At 34.2% G+C, this 23391-nt stretch overlaps 1 protein-coding gene across 3 annotated transcripts; it reads left to right on the top strand.

Moving 5' to 3' along the window:
- Positions 1-241: 241 nt before the first annotated feature.
- On the top strand, positions 242-23391 carry LOC123548657 (proprotein convertase subtilisin/kexin type 6-like). Of its 3 annotated transcripts, none has more exons than XM_053546266.1 (13): positions 242-498; positions 1276-1374; positions 6845-6949; positions 12195-12335; positions 12579-12673; positions 13057-13145; positions 13587-13777; positions 15712-15912; positions 16259-16374; positions 17429-17535; positions 18114-18264; positions 18625-18914; positions 19661-23391. In XM_053546266.1, the coding sequence occupies exons 1-13, from the start codon at positions 343-345 to the stop codon at positions 19948-19950; spliced, it is 2031 nt and encodes a 676-aa protein (XP_053402241.1). In that variant the 5' UTR covers positions 242-342; the 3' UTR covers positions 19951-23391. The 3 variants fall into 3 exon arrangements, with proteins under 3 accessions (XP_053402241.1, XP_053402242.1, XP_045192063.2); XM_053546267.1 differs by having other exon boundaries at positions 245-498; positions 16259-16359; XM_045336128.2 differs by lacking the exon at positions 242-498 and adding an exon at positions 508-713.

Below are 23391 nucleotides of genomic sequence, written 5' to 3' on the forward strand. Positions count from 1 at the left end.
TTATTTATTTATTTATTTATTTATTTTCCACGTAAATACATGTTAACAAAATATAGAATAATTACGACAACTGTGTTTATTCTTTAGCAAAAACGAAGTATTATTTGTTTAAACTATTTCATTCTTCAGTAAAGTAACCTGATAAGCAATATTTAGTGTACACGTCATTATTGTTATTTACCGCTACGCAAAATAAATCATATACGCAAAAGAAATATGTAATAATAAACATGAATGTATATATATAGGATTGGGTTTTCCATAAAAGTTTGCATAGCCCGTTAAAAGGTGACTTAAACAGCAGTGATTTAAAGGGATATCAGGAATACAATTCAGCTCAAAATGAATGTGCACAAAGCAACTGGTTTTATCATTGTAACTTGTATTTTCGTAGTGTTTGTAACTGGAGTTACGGACAGATTTGTGTTTAAATTAAATTCCGACATTCGTGAAATGGAGGAACATCTCCGAGTCTTTAATTTTATAGACATGTTAAAGGTATGTAGCTTTCAACCATAGTATTTGTGTATATGTTTGTTTCAAACAAAGTGTCACGCATTGTACGAATACAATTATTCAATTAAAACGAGTTCAACATCATTTGTAGGGAAGAAAACGGACCTGCGTCCGCCCCAACACACGTTTAAGAATTGGTGGTTGAAATGTTAATAAAGGATATACTTCATTTTTAAGTACTGAGAATAATATATGGAGTAAGTGATTTATGTCTTTTAGAAATAAAGATTTGGATTTGTAAATTTAGATTTGATTTAGAAGTAGCTGTTGTTATTATTTTGTATGTTCTATTTAGTAATAATATAACACTAATAAACATGGTGTGAAACAAAAATATAATTTACAATATAAGCCTATGTACATATGAATCACTCTGAACTCTGAAATTTAGGCAGACAGTCCGATTGAAAGCCTGACTTAACTCTTCAATATGCATTATAATTAGAAAACGTGGATTTATCTTATCAGACTTACCTCTTTTCTCATTTAATTGTCATCCGGCTGGATTTAGAAAAGGTCGGTGGCTTTACCCTGGTCACTGCCTGTGTCTACTATAATGTCAGGAAGGTAATTTGGGGTCCCTACATCTGCCACGAAAGCTGGAAAACTTGTCATTATGTACCTGTGTTGACATTAAACCCAGCCAAAGATACATGTATGTCTCTATTTGTTCAGCTACCTGTTTAGTATCAAATAAACAATTAAGTTTATTTAGTGTATTTCACTCATATGTTTTTTGCATTTTTGTTTGCTTTGTAGGTAACTCCGGATGTGTTCAGTTTTAAGTATGCGGGATCACTCAGTAAAGCAAAAATAAAACACGTATTGTCAGAAGTAAAAAGGGTTTATGGTAATAAGGTATGTATTGACTTTAATGAAGTTTACATGTTGTGGTATTTACGTCATATGATCTGTAAGCGTTTGCTATTGGTGTTGTTTATGCTGCTGAAGATAATGCTGCTGCTGTTGGTAATAACATACAACAATTGTTTTACTAGTAAAATATATTTGTTAGATATTTTTAATACGTTTGATTGTCAGAAAGGTTCTGTCTTCCTGTCTCTTCTTAATTTTCGTCCTGGCATGCCAGAAAACAAGTTGTGTGAATATTTAAGGTAGTTCTGCGCGTTTGATAAGCCGCAATTGATGGCATAACGTCATTTATTAGGATAACCTTTGATAAAGTTTTGATTCGGCGTACGGAAACGAAAATCATTTTATGAATTAATGACAATCCGTGAGTAAATTTATTACAATGGCAACGTTATTATCTTTAAGTCAGAATATGATATAAAAACATGTGACACGTTAAGTAATAAACTAACAGCTTAAAAACCAGCTTGAAAGGTGTAGACCACTTTAATCATGGGCAGTCATCTCGGCCGATACATTTTATTTCACCATACTACAGGCCATTTTTTTGTTTACGACTGTGAGACGTTTCATTAAAGTCTACATTGTAGAAAAGAAACTATACGCGAACATATTATGAAAATTGCGATTTACCCTTAGACTCCCATTATGAAAACTTGCGTGAGGTCCAAATTTTTCAAATCAGTCTAGCAAAAGATCAAGCACACGAGCCTATCTTTACTTGCTGAATTTTCCATGTATATTTTGAGGTTTTGAAAATCAGGGTTTGATCAGATTCTACATTGTAGAAAAATAATTTGTTCCGAACGTACAGAACTACCTTAACGGTTTAATTCAGTTTTTTTTTATATATAAACCCTGGTATGCACAACATGGTACAGATATAACAATAAATTTGAATTATTGTTAATTACCTTTGATTGTGTGCATTTAGAGAATATAAACAACTTCTGCTTGTCAAATCGAAGACAAAGATTCAAAAGAAACCAAACGCTCTAAAATGTAGTGGGGAAAAAGTTTTAAGAAAACATGAATGTATGTATGCATGTGTAAATGAAAGACATTTGCACAAACATGTATAGATAGAGTAAAGCAAATAGAAAACAAGCACGACATAAACAGTTATTAAACACAATGAGGCACAACATTAGAACATACAATCATCACCGTGTATATCCAGTAACACCAACATGCGCAAATAACAGATCATTCGTGCAAAATATAACACTAAAATGTGCAAATAAATGGCGGAAATCGCCGGAGAATGTGCACACGATGAGTAAACTGGCCAATATCTTTTGTACTAACCAGTGTGGAAACAACTGAAGGCGTACATACGGTTAATCAGAAAACATTGTTTCAATCGGCAATGAAATGCTACAGAACATTGCGTTTTCAAGACCATTCGTGAGAATGACGATCTGGAAACCGTTTTGAAGGCGAATTTTGTGTTTCGTCGGTCTTCATTGATACAGTAATGCACATTTTACCTAATTTAATAGGCAGTCTGGTGGCTAATTACGTGAGTCGAACGACTTGTGACATTTAGTAATGAAAGAGAATAGATAAAATGTGTTCCATGTACTTTTTATGAGGTAACACCTACATATGGGAATGAAGGATCAGCGTAACACCAAAAATGGAATTTTTGAATATCAAAATATTAATCTTTAAAGGTTATTGGTACCAAATGTCGGCAAAATATGGTTTTAACTTGATTAAGCCATATGCTTACGGTACATTTATTCGTGTGAAGCACAATTGCCTTATTTTAGATGTCATTTGAGATGGTTTAATTTATTACTATTGTTGTACAAGTGTTGTGACGTCCTTCTAAGGAAATGGGTATGTCGATAACATTTTCCGTTATGTATTATATAATTATAATGCGTATAATTATATTATATATATTACAGTATTTCCTGCCTATAGACTACTGACAAAGCTTTTCGGTGTTTACTTTTATGCAGCTGCTTAATTTAACTACGACTACACAGCCATCCGGTATAGCCGCGAACGACAAGAAGAAGAAGAATTTACCATTTTAAAAAAAAAAAATGTAACCCTATACTTACAGTAGTAGAAACTCTTTAAAAAGCCGAGCTAAAATGTGTACCACAACACTACGTACCTGAACAATATCATATGAATTTATTTCAAAAATGCTACTCCTAGATCAGCAACTGCTGAAATAAAGAAAAAAGTCGCTTCGAAATCTTTCATTCCGGCTCAACTTAATATAAGTAAAATAGTAAATAAAACATCATATTAACAAATTGTCAAGTTATCATCTTTCACGAAATCATTCGAAATAAAAAAATCATTTTGTGATGTTGCATAAGCCTGTGCCCGTATTCCTCAGTCTGTCTAAAACTCAGGATACACATACTTACTTTGCTATGACTTTTTATAGCATAATAATACTGATGGAATTTTGCTTAGCTGTTTATTTGTGAGGAATATGTAAGTGTAAATGTTAGTCGAACACGGAGCCAAAATGTATGTATTTTAAATGTTCGAAAAGTACACTGTATAAACGACAGTAAGCAAATGCATTTAAGTATCTTATAACAGGGTTGGCATTAAAACGGGAAATACTCACATTTCCCAGGACGGCGGGGAAATACAGGGAATACCAGGGAAATACTGGGAAATATTATTCAAACAAATACGTTTTTTCGTTTAGATAAGCTATACAGCCTAGATTATTTTTATAATTCTTTATACCAATTCAATTAAGGTGAGAAGTCGATGACATAATACACTAATAAGCTGGTCGGGAACAGTGGTAATAATACACAATGCATTGCATCTGGTACTGCCTGATTGACCATATCACATGTTACAAACAACTTAATAGCACATGTTTGTATTACTTCAGTAATTCATAACAAAATTCATGTTTCTGACAAATTTCCACTAGGTATAATAAATGTCTCACCAGCCCATTGTTGACATCTATACATATTTTATTAGCATTTGGATATAGCGCAGTGTGTCTGAAAATTGTGTCCGCTGACTGCTATTATAACTATTATAACATTCTTACACTTCTTCTTTTTTATAGCCTAGTATACTTTTTATATTAATACTGTTTACTACTATTTATCATGGTGGGTTGTAAAAGCGTATAAGTGCTTATGTTCATCAGTTCTAGTTGTGTTGACCCAAAATAAATACTGCATTATTATGGTAATTTTAACCAAGATGAAATCAATTCAAGAAAACATGAAATTCACCCTTAACATTTATTTAAATACATGTAAGTCTTGTACAACTAATGAAATCCAAATACACAGTTTTGATTAAGACATAATTTTGTCATTTGACACACACACAAAGACATATATAGGTTCTGCACGAAATGTTTTTAGATAACTGCGAGTCTTATGATGGCCGAACTATGTAATATCGAGTCTGTTTTCTCAAAAGTAAACTATGTTATATATATCTGCTAAGTATTTGTAAACTATGTTATATATATCTGCTAAGTACGTGTACGTTACTTTTCTCATGTATGTTTTAATTTAAATGTTAATTATCTCTCAGATATTTGTTCTTTTTGTCACAATAAACAACATTTTCTTTTCAAATTGGAGTCACTTTTGCAATATTCTCTACTATTTCACACTTTTTGCAATTTAAATATTTTCCAGGACGTCAAGGTAAATACCGCCGGAAATTCCCATCCCTGAGAGATACCGGCCAACCCTGTCTTATAACAGATCTGAACTTGAAATCATTCCCATTTCTTTCTTTCATGTAAAATTCGGTCACTTCAGTACTTTCTTTATAAACCTACTTTCCGCAATACATCTTTATTTTATTTGTTACACAAAATCTAAACAGAAAGTTAACTTCAAAATTGTGGAGTGAAACTGTAGCTAGTGGCTCATAAATCAGCTTTAAAATTGTCAAAAGGAAAACATTCAACTTCAGTTTCGAAGTTTAGAACTGTGAAATGTTCTGTTAAAAATACCTTCGGCAAAAAGTATGAAAATCATGAAAATTTGTCCTCTTAGCCATCGGACCATTACTAGTTGGGCTTAAAAATGATAAGTAAAGGCTCTGTCAGCCACTGTGTCTGTAGGCAAGAAAGACTGCAAAAAATATATCCGGATAATGCTATCGATATACCCACTTCCTTGAAAGGACGTCACAACCCAGATACAACAATAGTAATAAATTAAATGATCTCAAACTGCATCTAAAATAAGGCAATCTTAACTTCACACGAATCAAGGTACCTTCAGCATATGGCTTACTCAAGTTAAAGCCACTGCTTTACCAACATTTGGTGCCAATAACCTCTAAAGATTCAATATTAAGATATTCAAAAATCCCAGTTTTGGTGTTACGCTCATCTTTCAATCCCATATCTAGGTGTTACCTCATAAAAAGTGCATGGAACACATTTTATCTCCCCTTCATTATTAAATGCCACAAGTCGTTCAACTCATGTAATTAGCCACCAGACTGTCTATTGAATGCGGTAAAATATGCATTACTGTATCAATGAAGGCCAACGAAACACAAACTTCGCCTTCGAAACTGTTTCCAGATCGTCATTCTCACGAATGATCTTGAAAAAGCAATGATTTTCTGGAGCATCTACTTATTGCCGATTGTAACACAATGTTTTCTTAGCCGTATGCACGTATTCATTTGATTCAATACTGATAAGCACATAAGATATTGGCCAGCTTACTCACCGTGTGTACTTTCTGTGGTGATTTCCGCCATTTTTGCGCGTTCTAGTGTTATATTTTGCGCAAATAATCTGTCATTTGCGCATGTTGGTGTCACTGGATATACACGGTGACCATCTTAAAACATTTAAAGCTTAAAGATCCCTTATGGAACTGCAGAAAATTGCCATCTTATGATATACAAACTAACGTAAAAGAACAGTTACCAATTATTGCTTATATGTTCTTCGGATGACGTCATTGTGTTACAATGAAAAAGATCTCAAGATCCACGTATTAGGCATTAAAATATACTCCTACCTGTTAAGGGAGCCCGGTATCTAGAAATAAATAGATTTTATAGAGAGCAATGAATAAAAACACCTACTCATAACATATTTATGGTTAAGCATTATCATTGTAATAATTACTACAAATTTTAGTTGGACCCTTTGTCAGTGTTTGTTACATTTAGCTGTTTTATGCAAGATTTTAGCAGGGTTGGCGTTCTTCTTAGATGACACTGCCTTAAGGACAAAGAAAAAATAAATAAACACAATCACGAAGCATCCTAAGTCATGTTATTAAGAACCTAATATAATAAACAGGTGGAAAATTTCCAAAAGTATTGAACTGCTGAGTTTTGAAAATTATAAATTTGTAAATTATAAACGTAAAAATGCAAACTTTAAATGTTCAACCATTTTCACTTTTGCTTAGAAATCACATTGATTGTTGTCAAAATCAGCGTGTATCATCATTTTTAGATAATCGAGATTGAACAGGCCAAAGAATTTATAAAATGGATTCCAATGGATAGTACAGATGTAATGTCAGTTTCTGCAGGACATGAAAGCGGTCTCAACGCACAGGTTAGTTAGAGTAGTTTTAACATAATAAAACTCAATCAAAATTATTTAGTCGACCTAGGTAGAGCTGTTTTTAACTTTATCCGACTGGATTTTAATCAATTTTACAAGCATTGCTGTGAAACATAAGTATGCCTTTTTGGTTTTACTGTAAATACTTTTTTGTTTGACAATGCTTTCTTAAATTTTGAAATATAACCATAAAACTTTATCGACATAAAATGGAGAACAACTTGATCAAAGGCCGTAAAAGAAAAACACACTGGTTCAACATTTCATTGCAATATCTTTGTTAACCAATAATCTGTGATAACAGGCCCATTTCGTTAATGTAGACTTGGTTCGTTTGCTATAATTTTTATTTTTTATGTATACATGTACTGTATTAGTTTGTAATTCATTGCGGACCCGAAAGCCAATCGATCGATCGGACTATGCAAGCATATCAATTTTGTTACTTATGTGAAGTCTGTTCTATTACTTGCCGTTCAAATATTACAGCCATCGCAATGTCAAAATGACATAACGCCTATAATCAGACCAACACTGTTACGGTGTTTGTACACAAATGATTGCCTGGTATGTTTTGCATTTTTGCAATATCACAATATATCACGTCAGTAACCCGGTATCAAAATTAGCGTAAAAGTCCCACAATATGTATTTATACTTATCTGGCCGTCTACAAGTGTCTTGAATTTGTACTGGTCAATAGACGTCTTGTGCGGCAAAATGGCTGTCATTGAATCAAATCAGATTAATAGTTTCAGCTATAAATATCGTTTTCGAAAGTATGTCAGAATAATTCGTAGCTGACTGTTGCAAAACGGCGTTAATCCAGAAGTTGTAAATATATATTGTACACTAGCTATAACAGCAGAGAGAAAAAAGTTTATCTGTATTTACATGTTGCTACATTGTACGGCTTGTTAAACCTAGTTGATAAAATAATTACTGCAGTATAGGGAGAGAGAGAGAATGAGCAAAATAATTAGGTGTTGATAGGTACATGGAATTTGCACAATTCTATCCAAATCATAAACTTCAAATTCACAACAGAACCGACAATTCCAACCGCCAACAACCAAGTATCAACTTCAAAACAAAACCACAATTAATCAACCAAACAATCAAAATATTCGCCGAGCAACTCGACAATTATGTACAATAAAATGTACGCCACCAATCTGCAACAAATAAATCAAGAAACAAATAATCTTTCCTTCAAAAAACGAGCCACCATTTGACTCTAAACAACATTAAAAATACTACATGTATAGCATGCGTCTTTCTCTCGCTAAAGTGCTTACAACTTCTGGTTTAACGCCGTTTTGCAACAGTCAGCTACGAATTATTCTCACAGAGTAATTTTAGTGTTTTCTTGCAGTTTTATTTCTCCTACTTAGTGTAGGCTCGTGACGTTAACCGTAAGAAGCGGAAAAAGAAGAACAATAACTCTGTATAGGAGACACGGTCATTGAAATCTTGTTTTAAATAATTCATTGTAAGATTCTTTAATCTACGTGCAAGATAAAGGATTTAACAGGAAACGGGTTTCAATTCATTTCTGACCACGTGAAATCTGAATTCGAAAGGATGGAATAATTTTTTTGTGTTTTTGTTTTCAGTTATTTTCATCAAAACCAGTTCATAACCTGTATAAATGAGCTTTTGTGTTTTGTGAATCGGTCAAAGTACAGTTCATTGTGCATTTTATGACTTGTGTTAATCAACTAGCGATGAGCCGACAATCGGCGACAATCGGATAATCGTCGGCGTGGCATTCATGATCACGATCGCCGACTTCACTTTTCCCTGAACGATTAGTTAACTTGGCACGCTCAAGTTAATCAACTATAAACAAAACATGATGACCAAACAAATCATTGCAGGATGCCGGTCCGCACTATAAGTAGATTTGTTAATTTACAAAATGTATCGGTTATAGCATGGAAGTAAAGGGAAGTATATGCGGCTAGATTTAATCGTTACGTGACAGGATATGGGATATACTCTGTTTCAAAAATCCATATCAGACTCAAGCGATTTCCGAAACAGCGTATATACCATATCACCAACAAGCAGTGTAACTATTAAACTCATCTATTCATATAATATATCGTTATATGTAAATGTTGATTTACCTTCTTCAATATAGATATTAACTGATAACATAGCCCTAAAAGGCAAAGTGCTGGTCACAAATGATCCCTTTATATGAAGAACACTGTGAATTGGAACGCCTCACTGTATTAATACAGTCAAACCTGTGAACAAAGACCACTCTTCGGAACAAGTAAAAGTGGTCTTTGTTCACAGGTGGTCTTTATTCGGGGGGAAGGGTCACTTCTCAGTTAGCCATTATCATGCTGATAAAACGTATTTTTATAGCTTCTTGCTTTCTTTATGTTCTATGTATTAATTCGGCCGGTGCAAACTTGTAAATTTTCAATCAAGCAGTAATTATTATGTTTGCTATAATGCGGAAGTCGGCGGGTTTCAAATATTTTCATGCCGGTGTAATGAAGTATTTCGACCCCCATAGAATAATGACCCCCCGGTCATTATTCTAAAGAAAAAGTGACCCCCCGGTCATAGTATTATGACCTCCAGATCATAGTACTATGACTCCCCCACGTGAAGAAAACTGAACCTCACGAAGAATATTGACTCCCATAAAAAAACGACCCCCGGTCATTTGGTCAAATTTAGTGATAACTCATGTATCTAAGGCCTTATTGCTGCATTTTATGCCCCCACTCGGGGGAGGGGGGCATATAGATTTGCCCTTGTCCGTCCGTCCGTCCGTCCTTCCGTTTGACCATTAGCCCCAGATACCATCACTTGACACAGAAATCAGAGCATTCCGCAACGGGAAAAGGGTTCTATTTCTAGACGCTGTATCTTGGTGTATACATTTTTTTTCAGGTAAATAACAATTCACAATACGTTCACAAAACACACCAGTGTCAATAATCCTTGCAAACTTCGGTATGAAGTAATTCTTCAGAAGAAAACTGCACAAGAAGCTGCTAGCATAGAACTTAGTATTAATAGAAGTTGCAATACTTAGCAGTGGCAGTAAAGTACGGTAGCGGCAACAATAGAAAGTAGTAGTAGTAGTAGTAGTAGTAGTAGTAGTATGACCTCCAGATCATAGTACTATGACTCCCCCACGTGAAATAAACTGAACCTCACGAAGAATATTGACTCCCATAAAAAAAAAACGACCCCCGGTCAATTGGTCAAATTTAGTAATAACTCATGTATCTAAGGCCTTATTGCTGCATTTTATGCCCCCACTCGGGGGAGGGCGCATATAGATTTGCTCTTGTCCGTCCGTCCGTCCTTCAGTTTGACCATTAGCCCCAGATACCATCACTTGACACAGAAATCAGAGCATTCCGCAACATGAAAAGGGATTCTATTTCTAGACGCTGTATCTTGGTGTATACATTTGTACATTTTTTTTCAGGAAATACAATTCACAATACGTACACAAAACACACCATTGTCAATAATCCTTGCAAACTTCGGTATTTGCTCATGTCCGTCGTCCGTCTTCAGTTGACATTAGCCCAGATACCATCACTTGACACAGAAATCAGAGCATTCGCTAACATGAAAAGGGATTCTATTTCTTAGACGCTGTATCTTGGTGTATATTTGTACATTTTTTTTCGGAAATAACAATTCACAATACGTTCACAACACACATGTATAATCTTGAAACTTCGGTATGAAGTATTCTCAGAAGAAAACTGCACAGTAACTGCTGAAGAACTGTATTAATAGAGTTGCATACTTAGCGTGCAGTAAGTACGTAGCGGCAACAATGAAGTAGTAGTAGTAGTAGTAGTAGAAGTAGTAGTATAGTAGTAGTGGCAGTGGTAGTGCAGTTGCAGTAGCAGCAGCAGCAGTAGCAGCAGAGGAATAAGTGACAGCAACAACAGCAGCAGGAGAAGAAGAGGTAGATGTACAAGACGTATTAGTGGAAGCACGTATAGTAGTATCAGTAGTAGCACTTGTAGTAGTAGTAGTAGATTTATTTATTTATTTTGTTGGATTTAACGTCGCACCGACACATGATAGGTCATATGGCGACTTTCCAGCTTAAATGGTGGAGGAAGACCCCAGGCGCCCCTCCGTGCATTATTTCATCACGAACGGGCACCTGGGTAGAACCACCGACCTTCCGTAAGCCAGCCGGATAGTAGTAGTAGAAGTAGTAGTAGTAGTAGTAAAAGAAGAAGAAGAAGTACATGTAGTAATAGCAATAGAAGTAGCGGCACCAGTAGTAGTAGTACAATCAAAATGTTAACTATTGGCAATGGAGGGTATTAGAGTTGTAAATCTAGTAAAATTGTCCGTTAGGTTTGGTCGGGATCACTTTTTAATAGATATTATCGTCGAGTCTTTTTAGGAGCCGGTGTTTTACACGGAAAGAGTAACTTTTTTAAATGAAATAATGTCCGGGAATCGATATTGTATGAGAGTTTCGGCAGTGAGTATTTTACATGGAAGGAGTCACTTTTTCTATAGAATAATAACCGGGGTCGTTATTCTATGAGATTCGAAGGGAGTCATCTTTAGGGAGTCAGTATTTTACTTGGAGGGGTCAGTTTTTCTATAGAATAATGACCGGGGGGTCGTTATTCTATAGAGTTTTCAAAGGGAGTCAGTTTTTTATAAGGGGAGTCAATATTTTACAGGAAAGGAGTCACATTTTCTATAGAATAATGACCGGGGGGTCGTTATTCTATGGGGGTCGAAATACTTCATTACACCGGAACGATCCAGCTTGGTCGTTATTGGGGGGCAGATACGACCTTTGGGAATGAATTAGGCCGGTCGCTGCTCGCGGTCGCCAGGTGGTTGCTATTCACGGCCTTTTTAGAGCATTTTTCTACGGGGGGACCGGAGAGCGGTCGTTGTCGACAGGTGGTCGCTATTCACGGGAAGTCGCTAGCACAAGTTTGACTGTATCGCATATCAGGACATGAAAAGATTTTTTAAAAATATTTTCTCTCCCACGTCTTGCCCGTGCTGCCGAGGAAAACATGTGAAATCCATATGTTCATTTCAGTGACAGCGCAAAAAGGTAAATACTTTCAGACAAAAAAAAAATCCGATAAGAAGAAGAATAATGCTGGAATCTTAAGAACCATTTTAGCCGGCATATCCAAGTAACACTGATCTTTTATCTGCTGGTCATACTAACGTTATTTATAATGTATAATGAATTTAGCTTCGGACCCAGGAAAGTGAGAGCTATTTTGGAATGAACGTTGAAGCTGCTTGGTTGCATGGATACAATGGCACGGGTATTTATGTCGCTGTAACTGATGTTGGTATAAATGCGGATATAACAGACCTGAGAAAAACCCTGGTAAACTTGTTTTCTTGATATTAGTTTGTTCATTCTTAAATTGAAATCAATTAATTTTCTTAACTGGTGGTAAGAATAAAAACATATTGATTTAAATATAATTACTATGTGTAGTGCTCCCGTGTTGCTGTTTATATAGATAATGATTCCCGTTTTAAACACGAGGATGTGTAAATAAGCAAATTATATAGACACTAAAATGTTTTGAATCTTTTTAATTTGACAAATGTGTTTCTCATTAAGGATGTGAAGAAGGCATTTAACTTCATCAACAAAACAACTAATGTGACGCCAGAATACTTCCATAACTATCGGACGGATTCCTTGCGTTATGTCGAGTGAGTAAAAACCGTTAATTGATATATTGTGATACAATGTGTTTGTACTAAACGAAGAGCATATTTATATGTACATCTATACAGACCAAGTAGCACAAGACCTCTACAAAATAAGATCTTAAGGCACCTATAATGATCGTTATTAGCAAATTTTCTTAAATCATTTTTGACTCCAAAAATATGCGGTTTATTACTGTTAATACGGGCATGAACATTGTAACTGAATAGTCAGTACATGGTATCATCTTAAAATCTTATTGTATCACACAATGTATATTATTCATGTTGTTATATGTAAATAGTCAACATTGTTAGCCCTTTCATAATCTTACCTAATTCGAAACCATACCATTTATATAACATAGTAACAATGTTTATTGCAGTCATGGAAATAGGGTAACAAGTATAATTGGAGCCGAGAAAGGAAATGGTTTATGTAGTGCCGGTATTGCTAATGGGGCAAAAGTTGTTTGTGAGTATTTTTTTTATTTTTTAGATTTGAGTGTTTCAATCAACATGCAGTTTTCCGAAGAGAACACGAATAATAACAGTAAGGCAAAACCTGTATTTTTTCATGAGATAGGACAATTACATATTACAAATATGTTCATCATTAGTTCGAAGAGGTGCAGGCAATATTTTACTGTCCCCGAGAAGAACTATCATATTCTATTTCGAAAAGTGAAAATGAAATTGTATTTCCGCAGTTGCAATTAATAAAAACTAAAATCTTATTTAAGGTAAGTGAGAACACGTTTGTATTGTAATAATTGTGTTTTACTTTTATTAGTTTTGCATTAAAATTTATTTCATCGAATAGAATGTAAAAGAGGTTTTGATTTCTATTTTATTAAGTCTGAGTAATATATACAACTATTCAAAATGCATATATCACTTGGTATTTACATTTCAGCTTTGAGGATATTTTCGGTGACGCATGAGTACCATTTATTCAAGTTAAACACTACTTCCGATGTCATGGCCGCTGGCCTAGCGTATCGTCTAGAGGACATTCATATCTACTCAAACATTTGGTCTCCATCTAAATCATTGGAACCTCTAGATATGGTTACAAGAGAAGCTATTCTACATGGAGCGACAAAAGTACGTTTTCTTTAATTCTGATTAAATGTTGTGGTATATAAACAACAGTAAAACTAAATTAATTATTATTATTATTATTATTATTATTATTATTATACCAGATTTGTTGAGCGCCCTTTTCATATGAATTATACGTTCAAGGGCGCTTTACAATTAAACATGTGACATATCGCAGATATGAAGTAAAATCACAAAACATGACATATGCAATCATAAAACTGAAACTGAATAATTTGATTTTTTTTATATATTATATTTTGCCTATTTTTATAAATGATATATACAATGGCATTACGCCCAGACGAGCTGCATATAGAGGTTCAACCCCCCACCCCACATCCTCACCCCCGTTAATGGTGCCATCATATACTGTATTATAAGAAATACCACACACCACCCTACCCATAGAGCCTTACCAACAAGTGCGTTTATTTAACAGACCTCAGAAATATAAATGTTGAAATGTAAAACATTTTACAAAAATGTGTTCCAAGGAGATCTTCGTCAGCGACGAATGACTTGCCGTAGTTCTGTATCACAAAAATAACAATAGCATATTTATTATAGGTAGAAACAGTCATAGTTGTTGGTATCTATGTATTGTAGAAAATTTTGAAGAGGTGTGTTTTGAGAGCTCTTTTGAATGAATTTAGTAATGAATCTTTTCTGAGATTGTGAGGAAGAGAATTCCATAGTTTTGCGGCGGCAGCTTTGAAACTTCTATCACCGTAGGAAACTAGTCAGCTTTTTGTGGCACAAGGCTTGTTGCTGCACTTGCTGATCTCAGATTTCTAGTTGGCACGTAAACCTCCAGTAAGTCTCTCATATTCACCGGCGACTGTCCATGCAAGGCCTTAAATATTTGAATGAGAATTTTGTATTTGATTCTGTCATGTATTTGAAGCCAATGAATATATTAAAGGATTGGTGTTATATGTTCAAAACGGGTTCTTTTCGTAATTAGACGTGCAGCTGTGTTTTGAACATTTTGCAGTTTGCTCGTCAAAAGAGCATTGCAGTAATCTGATCGTGAGGTCACAAGCGAGTTTATAAGGCTTTTGGTGGCGTCATTTGTCAAATATGGTCGAATCACTGGCACCAGATCAGAAAGAAAATGCCTCCGTACGTGTTATACCCTACCACTAGGTATTCTATAAGAACCATGGTCATGAACGGGAACATTTACTAACCCGTTTCAATATCGATTTTTTTTTAATTCTGGTTTTGTTTGTTTACATTTCGCCAAACATGTGCACACTGCCGTGACCTCTAGATCGGATGTTCATTAGGGAATGTGCAAAATGAATAAAATAAACAGAACAGATGCAGACCAATGTACGATTTCAAATTAAAGATCATATACAAGATGAATTTCATTTATCATTTCCAGTTTTAGTTTAAAATTGTATTTTTTTTAATTCTGTTTTTGTTTGTTTACATTTCGCCAAACATGTGCACACTGCCGTGACCTCTAGATCGGATGTTCATTAGGGAAGGTCAAGCAAGTTTTTTCTGTAGCATTTTCTTTCTGATCTGATGCCAGTGGGTCGAATGTAACCAATTTGTCGTATTTGGCCATAGCATGTTCGAGTCACAGAATTAACATGATGGTCCATGTGCATGTTCGAATCAAACGTAGCACCAAGGTTTCGAACAGTTTTTGATTGTCTTTTGCTCGAATCGCCAACTTTCAGTTCTAGATTTTCAACATGTTTGGAGTGTTTTTGACTCGAAAAAAGTATTACTTCAGTTTTGTCTGCATTCATGTTTGAATTCATCCATGAGATGATTTCTTTTAGGCATTGTTCAACTTGCGTGATTGTGACTGCATTTGATGCTCGGTCAACTGGTTTAAACGATAGATAGAGTTGGGAGACATCCGCATAAAACCATCCATGTCTTTGATAAACAATATTTGTGGTAATTTATTTCAGGGCCGACACAATCTTGGAGCAATTTATGTTGTGCCGGATGGGTCGGATGGTGTATCTGGCAGTGGTCTTGCAAACAGTTTGTATACTATTGCTGTTAACAGTGTTGGTGTAAACGGTACCCTGCCGACGAAGCCCCAAGTGAGCGCATGCGTTTTAACTTCTGGCCTTGGAGAAGGAAGCAAACTCCACACAAATTACATGGTAAACTTATTTAATATAGATTTGTTCACTAAATCATGAGATGAATAATTATCAAATAAGGTTGACGTTTTTTGTAGGAGCGAAAAATATATAACTAGGATTTTCTTTTAAAACTAAAGTAAAGGTATAAAAATAAAAGCGAAAATGATACAATATTGTCACTGCTTATAGAGTTTACGAAGAATCTATATAATTAAACATTACAATGAATGATTTCTTACGAAATATCTTCCCGAGTGATAGACAACATTCAAGTAAAGATAAAATGAAAATATTTGACCCATATCATTTTGCTTTTTATGAAAGCTATCGATTTTGGATTAATACCTATTTTTATTTATTTCAGTTGACATCATCTTCCAACAATACATGCAGTAGATCATTTAAAGGAGTTTCAGCAGCGGTTGCAGAAGTATCTGCTATAATTGCTCTTGTTTTACAAGCAAGGTATCAGCTTCTACTGTTAGTGAACACACTATTTTCCTACCTACTTGCCAAATGTATGGACCAAATTGTATGAAAATTCAGTCTAGACAAATAAGTTAAAAATAATGTGTAATTAGAGAGGTGTCCTGAACATAACATTTACCCTTTAAATGATATCATCCATATGTTGTGCGTGTTACAGTTGAATACTCAAACTTATCTTCTTGTACTGCTGTGAAATCCACAAATTTGGCTTTAGAAAACCGGTACTGGTACTTTAGTTTCAAATTATATCAGTTTCTTTTTAAAATGTACATGAACTGCAACTGTATCATGTTTGATAATCAGAATATTTGATATGTTTACTTTTTTGTATTAAATTCTATGACGTCAACTTAAAACATAAAATTGATATAACGTCAATTTCAAAACTGCTGTATAAAATATTTTACGTTGATCAGCCCTAAACTCAATCGATCTTAAGCCTAAAGCAGTAATTATTCGTTCTGATAATTTAGGCTAATGAGAATATATTTTAAGTTAGAGTTAGAATTTAAAGTGATTCAAACTAATAAATCTTAAGTAAAACACGTCGAATATGCGAACACAGATTATGTGAGAGATCTATTATATCATATTAACGAGTTAAAGCAGACCTGTCTGCTGATGTATATTGCATGATTCCGATTAGTTAATACAAAGTTATGAGGCTATTATCATAACTTCCGGAATACCCCTCGTATAAAGGTTAATATAAATATAAAAACATACATAAAATATTGATATACTAACAGCACGAATACAGCGTATACAGCGTACAAGTCTTTTAGTAGAATCCAACAAGATATAGCTGTCATATTTTACGATGAAAATGTATCATGCCGCTCAGAAATCAGTCTGAATCTATGTCTGTCTACATTTGTAATGTTGGTAGCTTTGCTAAAATATAAAGATACTTCATCTTAACCAGAAACATGTAAGTGCGATTATGCTTGAAACATACCATTTGACTACTTATAGACAAATAAAAACATTTCATCAGTGATGCTGATGTATTTGAAGTAACATAATGAATGCTAAACATTTGCAGACAAGATCTAACAGTAAGAGACATTCAACATTTACTTGTGGAGTCATCGGACCGGCGACGACTTACAGTAGCACACTCATTTCAACGAAATGGCGCTGGAAAATTTTGTAAGATATTAACGCTTTTTATCTTGTAAATGTATGATCATTTTTTCACATACTCACAACTAAAGGAATATGACTCTTTGATCTGTTTGTTTCTTTCATTCATTCTATCTGTGTATAGATCCTTTGGAAGCAACATAACAGCAGACTCGGTTGGACTGAATCTGTTCATAAAAGGTAATGAAATGTGCAACACCCCTCATGCCCTCTAGCACCGGCTTAATCGGAATTCTACATGTATTAAAGTCGCACAGGCACTATCTAGGTCAAATGGCTTTGGTGTTCGTAATGGTGGAAAAAGTACCAATAGTGACATTTGCGGTTATATTTCAGGCATGGGCGGTCCAATGCAGAAAATAGATCACTGAGGTTACACAAGCTTCCCTATATAATGGCACGAGCAAGTCATTCGAAGTGCGCGACCTGAAATACTCAGCTACGACGGTTATTGCAGCTGCAATACCTTTGATCTTTTAAATTATTTGCATCTTTCTATTACTATTCGAACGATATGTTTCTGTTTAACGAGCTAAAAATAAACCATTACTTTTTTAAAATCAAGACTGTCTTTATGTTTTCAGTTAATCCTTTCTTGGGATTCGGGTTAATTGATGCCGAGAAGATGGTGACATTTTCAAAAACATGGCATCTCGTTAAAACCGTCTACAATAACACGCTACGCTACGCAGGCAAAATTTCTATGCGTTTGAGGAAGCCCACATTTCCGCACACGTATGCATAATTAATTTGTCAGAGTTCTTCGCTATTTTACCAACTTGTGATTGAAATCAACTGAACATATCAATATATTTTTCTTGATATAATAATGAAGCTATAATTTATCTATCATCTATTTTCTGACTTATTTTATTATTTTATATTATTATATTATTTTAGAATTATCTATAAATCTGGCTCATTATGTTTGCATTATCTAAGTTTACCTAGTAGATTTCAGCTATAATGATGTTTATATACTATAAGAATTTTGGTATACCTAAACATTACATCAGACAAAATGTATTGCACAATCAGTGCTAATTTCACCAAAACCCTTGCAAATATGTCAATGCTGTTTGTATAATATTTTAGAGTCCTAATGATGTCCATAATAGAATTCAACATAGAAGAGGATAGATGCAATCCACACGTTAATACGATAGAACATGTGGTTTTACGTATTAAACATGAGGTTATCAGCCAAACAGACGCGCGCCTGGAAATAGTATCTCCATGTGATACAGCTTCTGTCGTGGTAGATAATACAGTTGTAACTAATTTGAATGAGGAAACTTCACTCAGAGAGCTGACTTCTGTACATTTTTGGGGTGAATCGCCTTTTGGACTTTGGAAAGTTAAGATACAATTAGGACACGAAATGGGTATATGCCTTTTATTGCTATTTTATTTACTTTTTATCAATATGACACTTTTAATATTTTAAAGGACGAAGCTCTGTTACTTAAGGTTACTTAAAGCTTTAGGAAGTTTTATTTGCTAAACATCTTGCAAGGCTGTATCTTTTCTACGTTTCTTTAAATCGTTATAAAACTATACATTTTAAGTCTTTTAAACGATAAATTGAACCCGGTCATAGAGCGTATGACTGCAAAGATATATCAGTCACTAGTAAGAAAGCAATTGATGTAAGTTATCTGTTCCCAGAAGATTTACTGCATTGTATACAGTATTTGCTATTTTAAATCGGGCTTATAATTGATATTATGCCTTTCTTGTACAGTCACGGATGGCTATACTCCGTTCCAAAATTGGAACATTTATGTTTCACAAATCTGTGACATGGTTCTAATAAGCAGGTAATGGTGTATTCAATGCAGTTTTCCGTTATGATAAGGAACGTTGATATTTGAAATATCATTGACTTACTTTAAATGAACTACAGGAACAGCTAAATTGCCTGAATCGTTTTTAGATATTCAAAGTAAATCTGAGTTCTTACAAATATCACCGTAAGGGAAAGTTTTTTTTCCCTGAAACATGTAATTATCAGTTTATGATTAAGGTAAATGTAAGCGATAAATGCAAGTTAAGGAAAAGACAGATACAAATGGCGGCTAAAAACAGAACGGACAAAATTATAATACAAGAATTAAAAATCTCTTTGCAGCTGCAGATCTTGTTGCATCGACATCCTTAATCGTGTATGGAACATTTAACGAAACTAAACAAAAACAAAAATGTGCACGTCCATCAGATGAACCAGACTTGAGTATCAATACAAAGCAAAGCAAGACCATCCAGACAAATAGATACACTTCAAAGTCAACCGAGTCAACCGGAAATAAATACAAGAAACAGTCAACAAAAGGTGGTGCAACAACTCAAAGCATATCACACAATACATGCATTCACCCTGTTGTGTTTGTAGCATTGTTATTCTATTTCAGTTTTATATAGCACACTATGCACGTGATATATGCGTTCAAATGTACTGTAGCAGCCACCCATGGCGCCAAAGTCCTCTTTTCAATGTATAGATACAGAAAGAGATCTGACCAGAAGGAGAGAGCGAGGGAATGCTCAAAGAAAGTGAGAGAAAATTATTTTAGATATAAGCATCTTGTGCTAAATTAGCAAAGTTCTTTGCGAATAGAAAACCTGTTTTCTAAACGTGCCGTTTGTATAGCACCGATGCACACAAAACAGTATTTCCTGGGACGAACAGTTGATAAACTTTTAGTTGGTTGGGAGATACGCAAGAACATCTCAGATTGCCAGTGTCTAAATCGGAATCTAAGCCCTAAACCTTAGGATTGATAGGCAAGCGTGTTACGACTACACCACCTGGTTGACTCACTAAGGATTTACATGTTTTCCGTCCTTCGGCTATTGTTAATGCGTTTTTATCACATGTTATTAAATAGAGTATTTTGAGCTATTTTGAACGTCAGACATTAGTAAATGAGATATATTCTCAAAGATACAGGGGTTGGACATGAAATAGAAAAAACAAAAACGGATTCCTATCAACTATTATAGATAAGGGAGACATTAACAGTGTTTTCCCTGGTCTGGAAAAACATAATAAACAAAATAAATATTTTAGATTAAGATTAGTGTGTAGTCGTAATTATGTAAGAACTAAAACACTGCCATTTCAATGACTGTAGACCTCAACGATTGGGTCCCATCAGTGTTTATCCTTAGTTGATAAACGCTTATTTGTGAATTTTAGGGTCGATACTTCTGCTGGAAAATAGAGCAAACTGAATGTTAGAGGTTTATTATCACATACATCATGTTTATGCATTGAAGGTAGTCGAATTCTATGAATGAGATTCGTATTTTGTGAATTGGTAAGGGGATTCTTATAAGTTCTGTTAGAATTTTAATGTGTTTCAAACCGCAACCAGTAAAAGGAAGAAGTTGTCCAACACTTAGAAATTTCAGAGTCGTATAATACACTTGGTATACTGCGTATGCCACAATATATGATTTTTTCCACATTTCATTATGAATACAAGACATTATGGCGTGTTGTTCGGTAGACAGAATAACTTCCGGGTTTGTGGAGCTAGAATCATCTTTATTTTAGTTTTGATACAAGTTGCAAAGAAATTTAAAGAAGCTGAATTGGCGGTTAAATACATAACAGCCAAAGTGCTACTTAACCTAAGAAGTTGCCTAACTTTAATGGCTTTTCAGTAGCCATTACTTTAAAACATTGTTGTAGTATTATGTTTAATAATTACTTTTGTTTTTTGTAAATATTTGAGTTTCAGTACAGTTTAATGTTCATAAACGCTTATTAATGTATTCAGTTAATTGCCTAATTAGCTGATTTTTGTTGTCTAAAGGTCAGGTTAAAAAATTTTCCATACATTATAGAATAATTTTTGTTACTCTTGATATCAAAACGCTTTTTATTGGTGATGCATTTGTAAAGTTTATGAATATGTAAGTGTAAATATTGATCTATACAATTCGTTTTTATGCAGTATTGCCTTGCAAAATAGAACATTTATAATAATTTATATGTAATTATTCAATCAAAACATGTAAATCTTTTGTATAACGATGTTTCTCATTACAGAGCTCGTGCAGCCGTTCTGCGCATGCCCGGAATTATTATCAATAGGTGCGCACGGCAAAATTACGCAATGTTTTGCATATCCGCACGCATTTAGTGTATAATATGCATAATATACTGACTAAAGGTTAGGGTTAGTATCACCATGGTTACAAAGTATATACATTTAAGATATTTTTCTTTCAAATTTAGTTAATCCGGTATATACCGGAGCCTGTAATATATCACGGGCGCACCAGCTCTGTTTTTAGTCACAGCCAAATAATACAAATATGAGTTTACAAGTTTTAGTCTCCCTTTATATGAATAATGTAACGTGAAAGTTATTACTGTTATATGTTATAGACATGTTTTTCACTAGAAACTTACTGTTATAGATATTCGGTTTACTGTCAGTGAAGAAAATTATATATTTTACATGCTCAGTACAAATGTAAACCAATAAGATAATTTTAGAAGCATGTATAATAAAGTGAATATTTTGGTAAATATATTGTTACATATTATACTATATAATAATATGTTTAGCAGATCAAATGTAAAATAAATGATTGTTTGATACTATGTTAATACTTTCTGCATCTGGCATTGAAGGGTGTTTATTGGTACTGACCTCTGTTCGTACAACGTTCCATATTTTGTCATGTTTTGACACGCAAATGTTTCATTTTCTGCAAAATGGTTGTGATTTTAAATACATATTCATTGGATTATTACTGGACTGTCTACAGAAATTTATGTGTTTGTTTTATTTTCTATTCTCAGTATTGCTCTATCCTTTATATACACGTAATTTAGTATTTGTAAGATCTTCTACATTGCTTTGTTTATCAGTCTGAGTTTTTTCATTTTCTAATAATTGCATTTTTATCAGTCTGAATGTTCTCATTTTCTACTAATTGTAGCCCGCTTAGCTCAGTAGAGAGAGCGTTTGTCTAGAGATCGCGGGGTCGCGAGTTCGATCTCCGGACGGGGCGTATGTTCTCCGTGACGATTGGATAAAAGACATTGTGTCTGATATCATTCGTCTACCACCTCTGATAATTCATGTGGGGAAGTTGGCAGTTACTTGCGGAGAACAGGCTTGAACAGGCTTTATTCCATGAACAGGCTCAATCAAACCGAGCCTGCAACATTTTCGTTTTTGTCGTGTTGAGCGACCTGTGAAGTTTCCACTTTTCTCTATTTTTGTACTAGTACAGAATCCAGGAACTCTGTTTAGGTTAACTGCCCGCCGTTACATGACTGAAATACTGTTGGAAAACGGCGTTAAACCCAAAACAAACAAACAAACAAACAAACTGATTGTATTTTCCTTCATTTTCGTCGACTATTTTTACCTCTTTAGCTTTGAGTTTTATCATTTTACGTATTACTTATTCATTATATCTTCTATGTAAATATACCTTACGCGTGCCAGTTAGCTGCCACTCACTATCTCTGTATTATATCGACATGTGGGTAGTTTAAACCATAAAAAAAATAACGGAAATAAAGATATTCACCCATTTTTCATTTGACGATTTGAAATAATAACAAAAGTAATTTGATAGAAAGCTCATTGGGTGAAACATTTTTATTCTATTCTATATCACCGATTATATGATTACTATATCATTATAATTATTCCCTTAAATGAAATGCGAAAACTCACGGCTGTCAGTATTTTCACATCGTCTTTTTCATAATGATCATTCTTTGTATAAGAGTTTTGCTACTTAGATGGTAGATTCACTTTTTGCTTTTATACGACATTTGCATGTTTTTGGTAGCTTGTTCCTGTAGAAATAATACATATTTCACATTTA

Source organism: Mercenaria mercenaria, chromosome 6 (assembly GCF_021730395.1).
Source record: "Mercenaria mercenaria strain notata chromosome 6, MADL_Memer_1, whole genome shotgun sequence".
Classification (NCBI taxonomy): domain Eukaryota; kingdom Metazoa; phylum Mollusca; class Bivalvia; order Venerida; family Veneridae; genus Mercenaria; species Mercenaria mercenaria.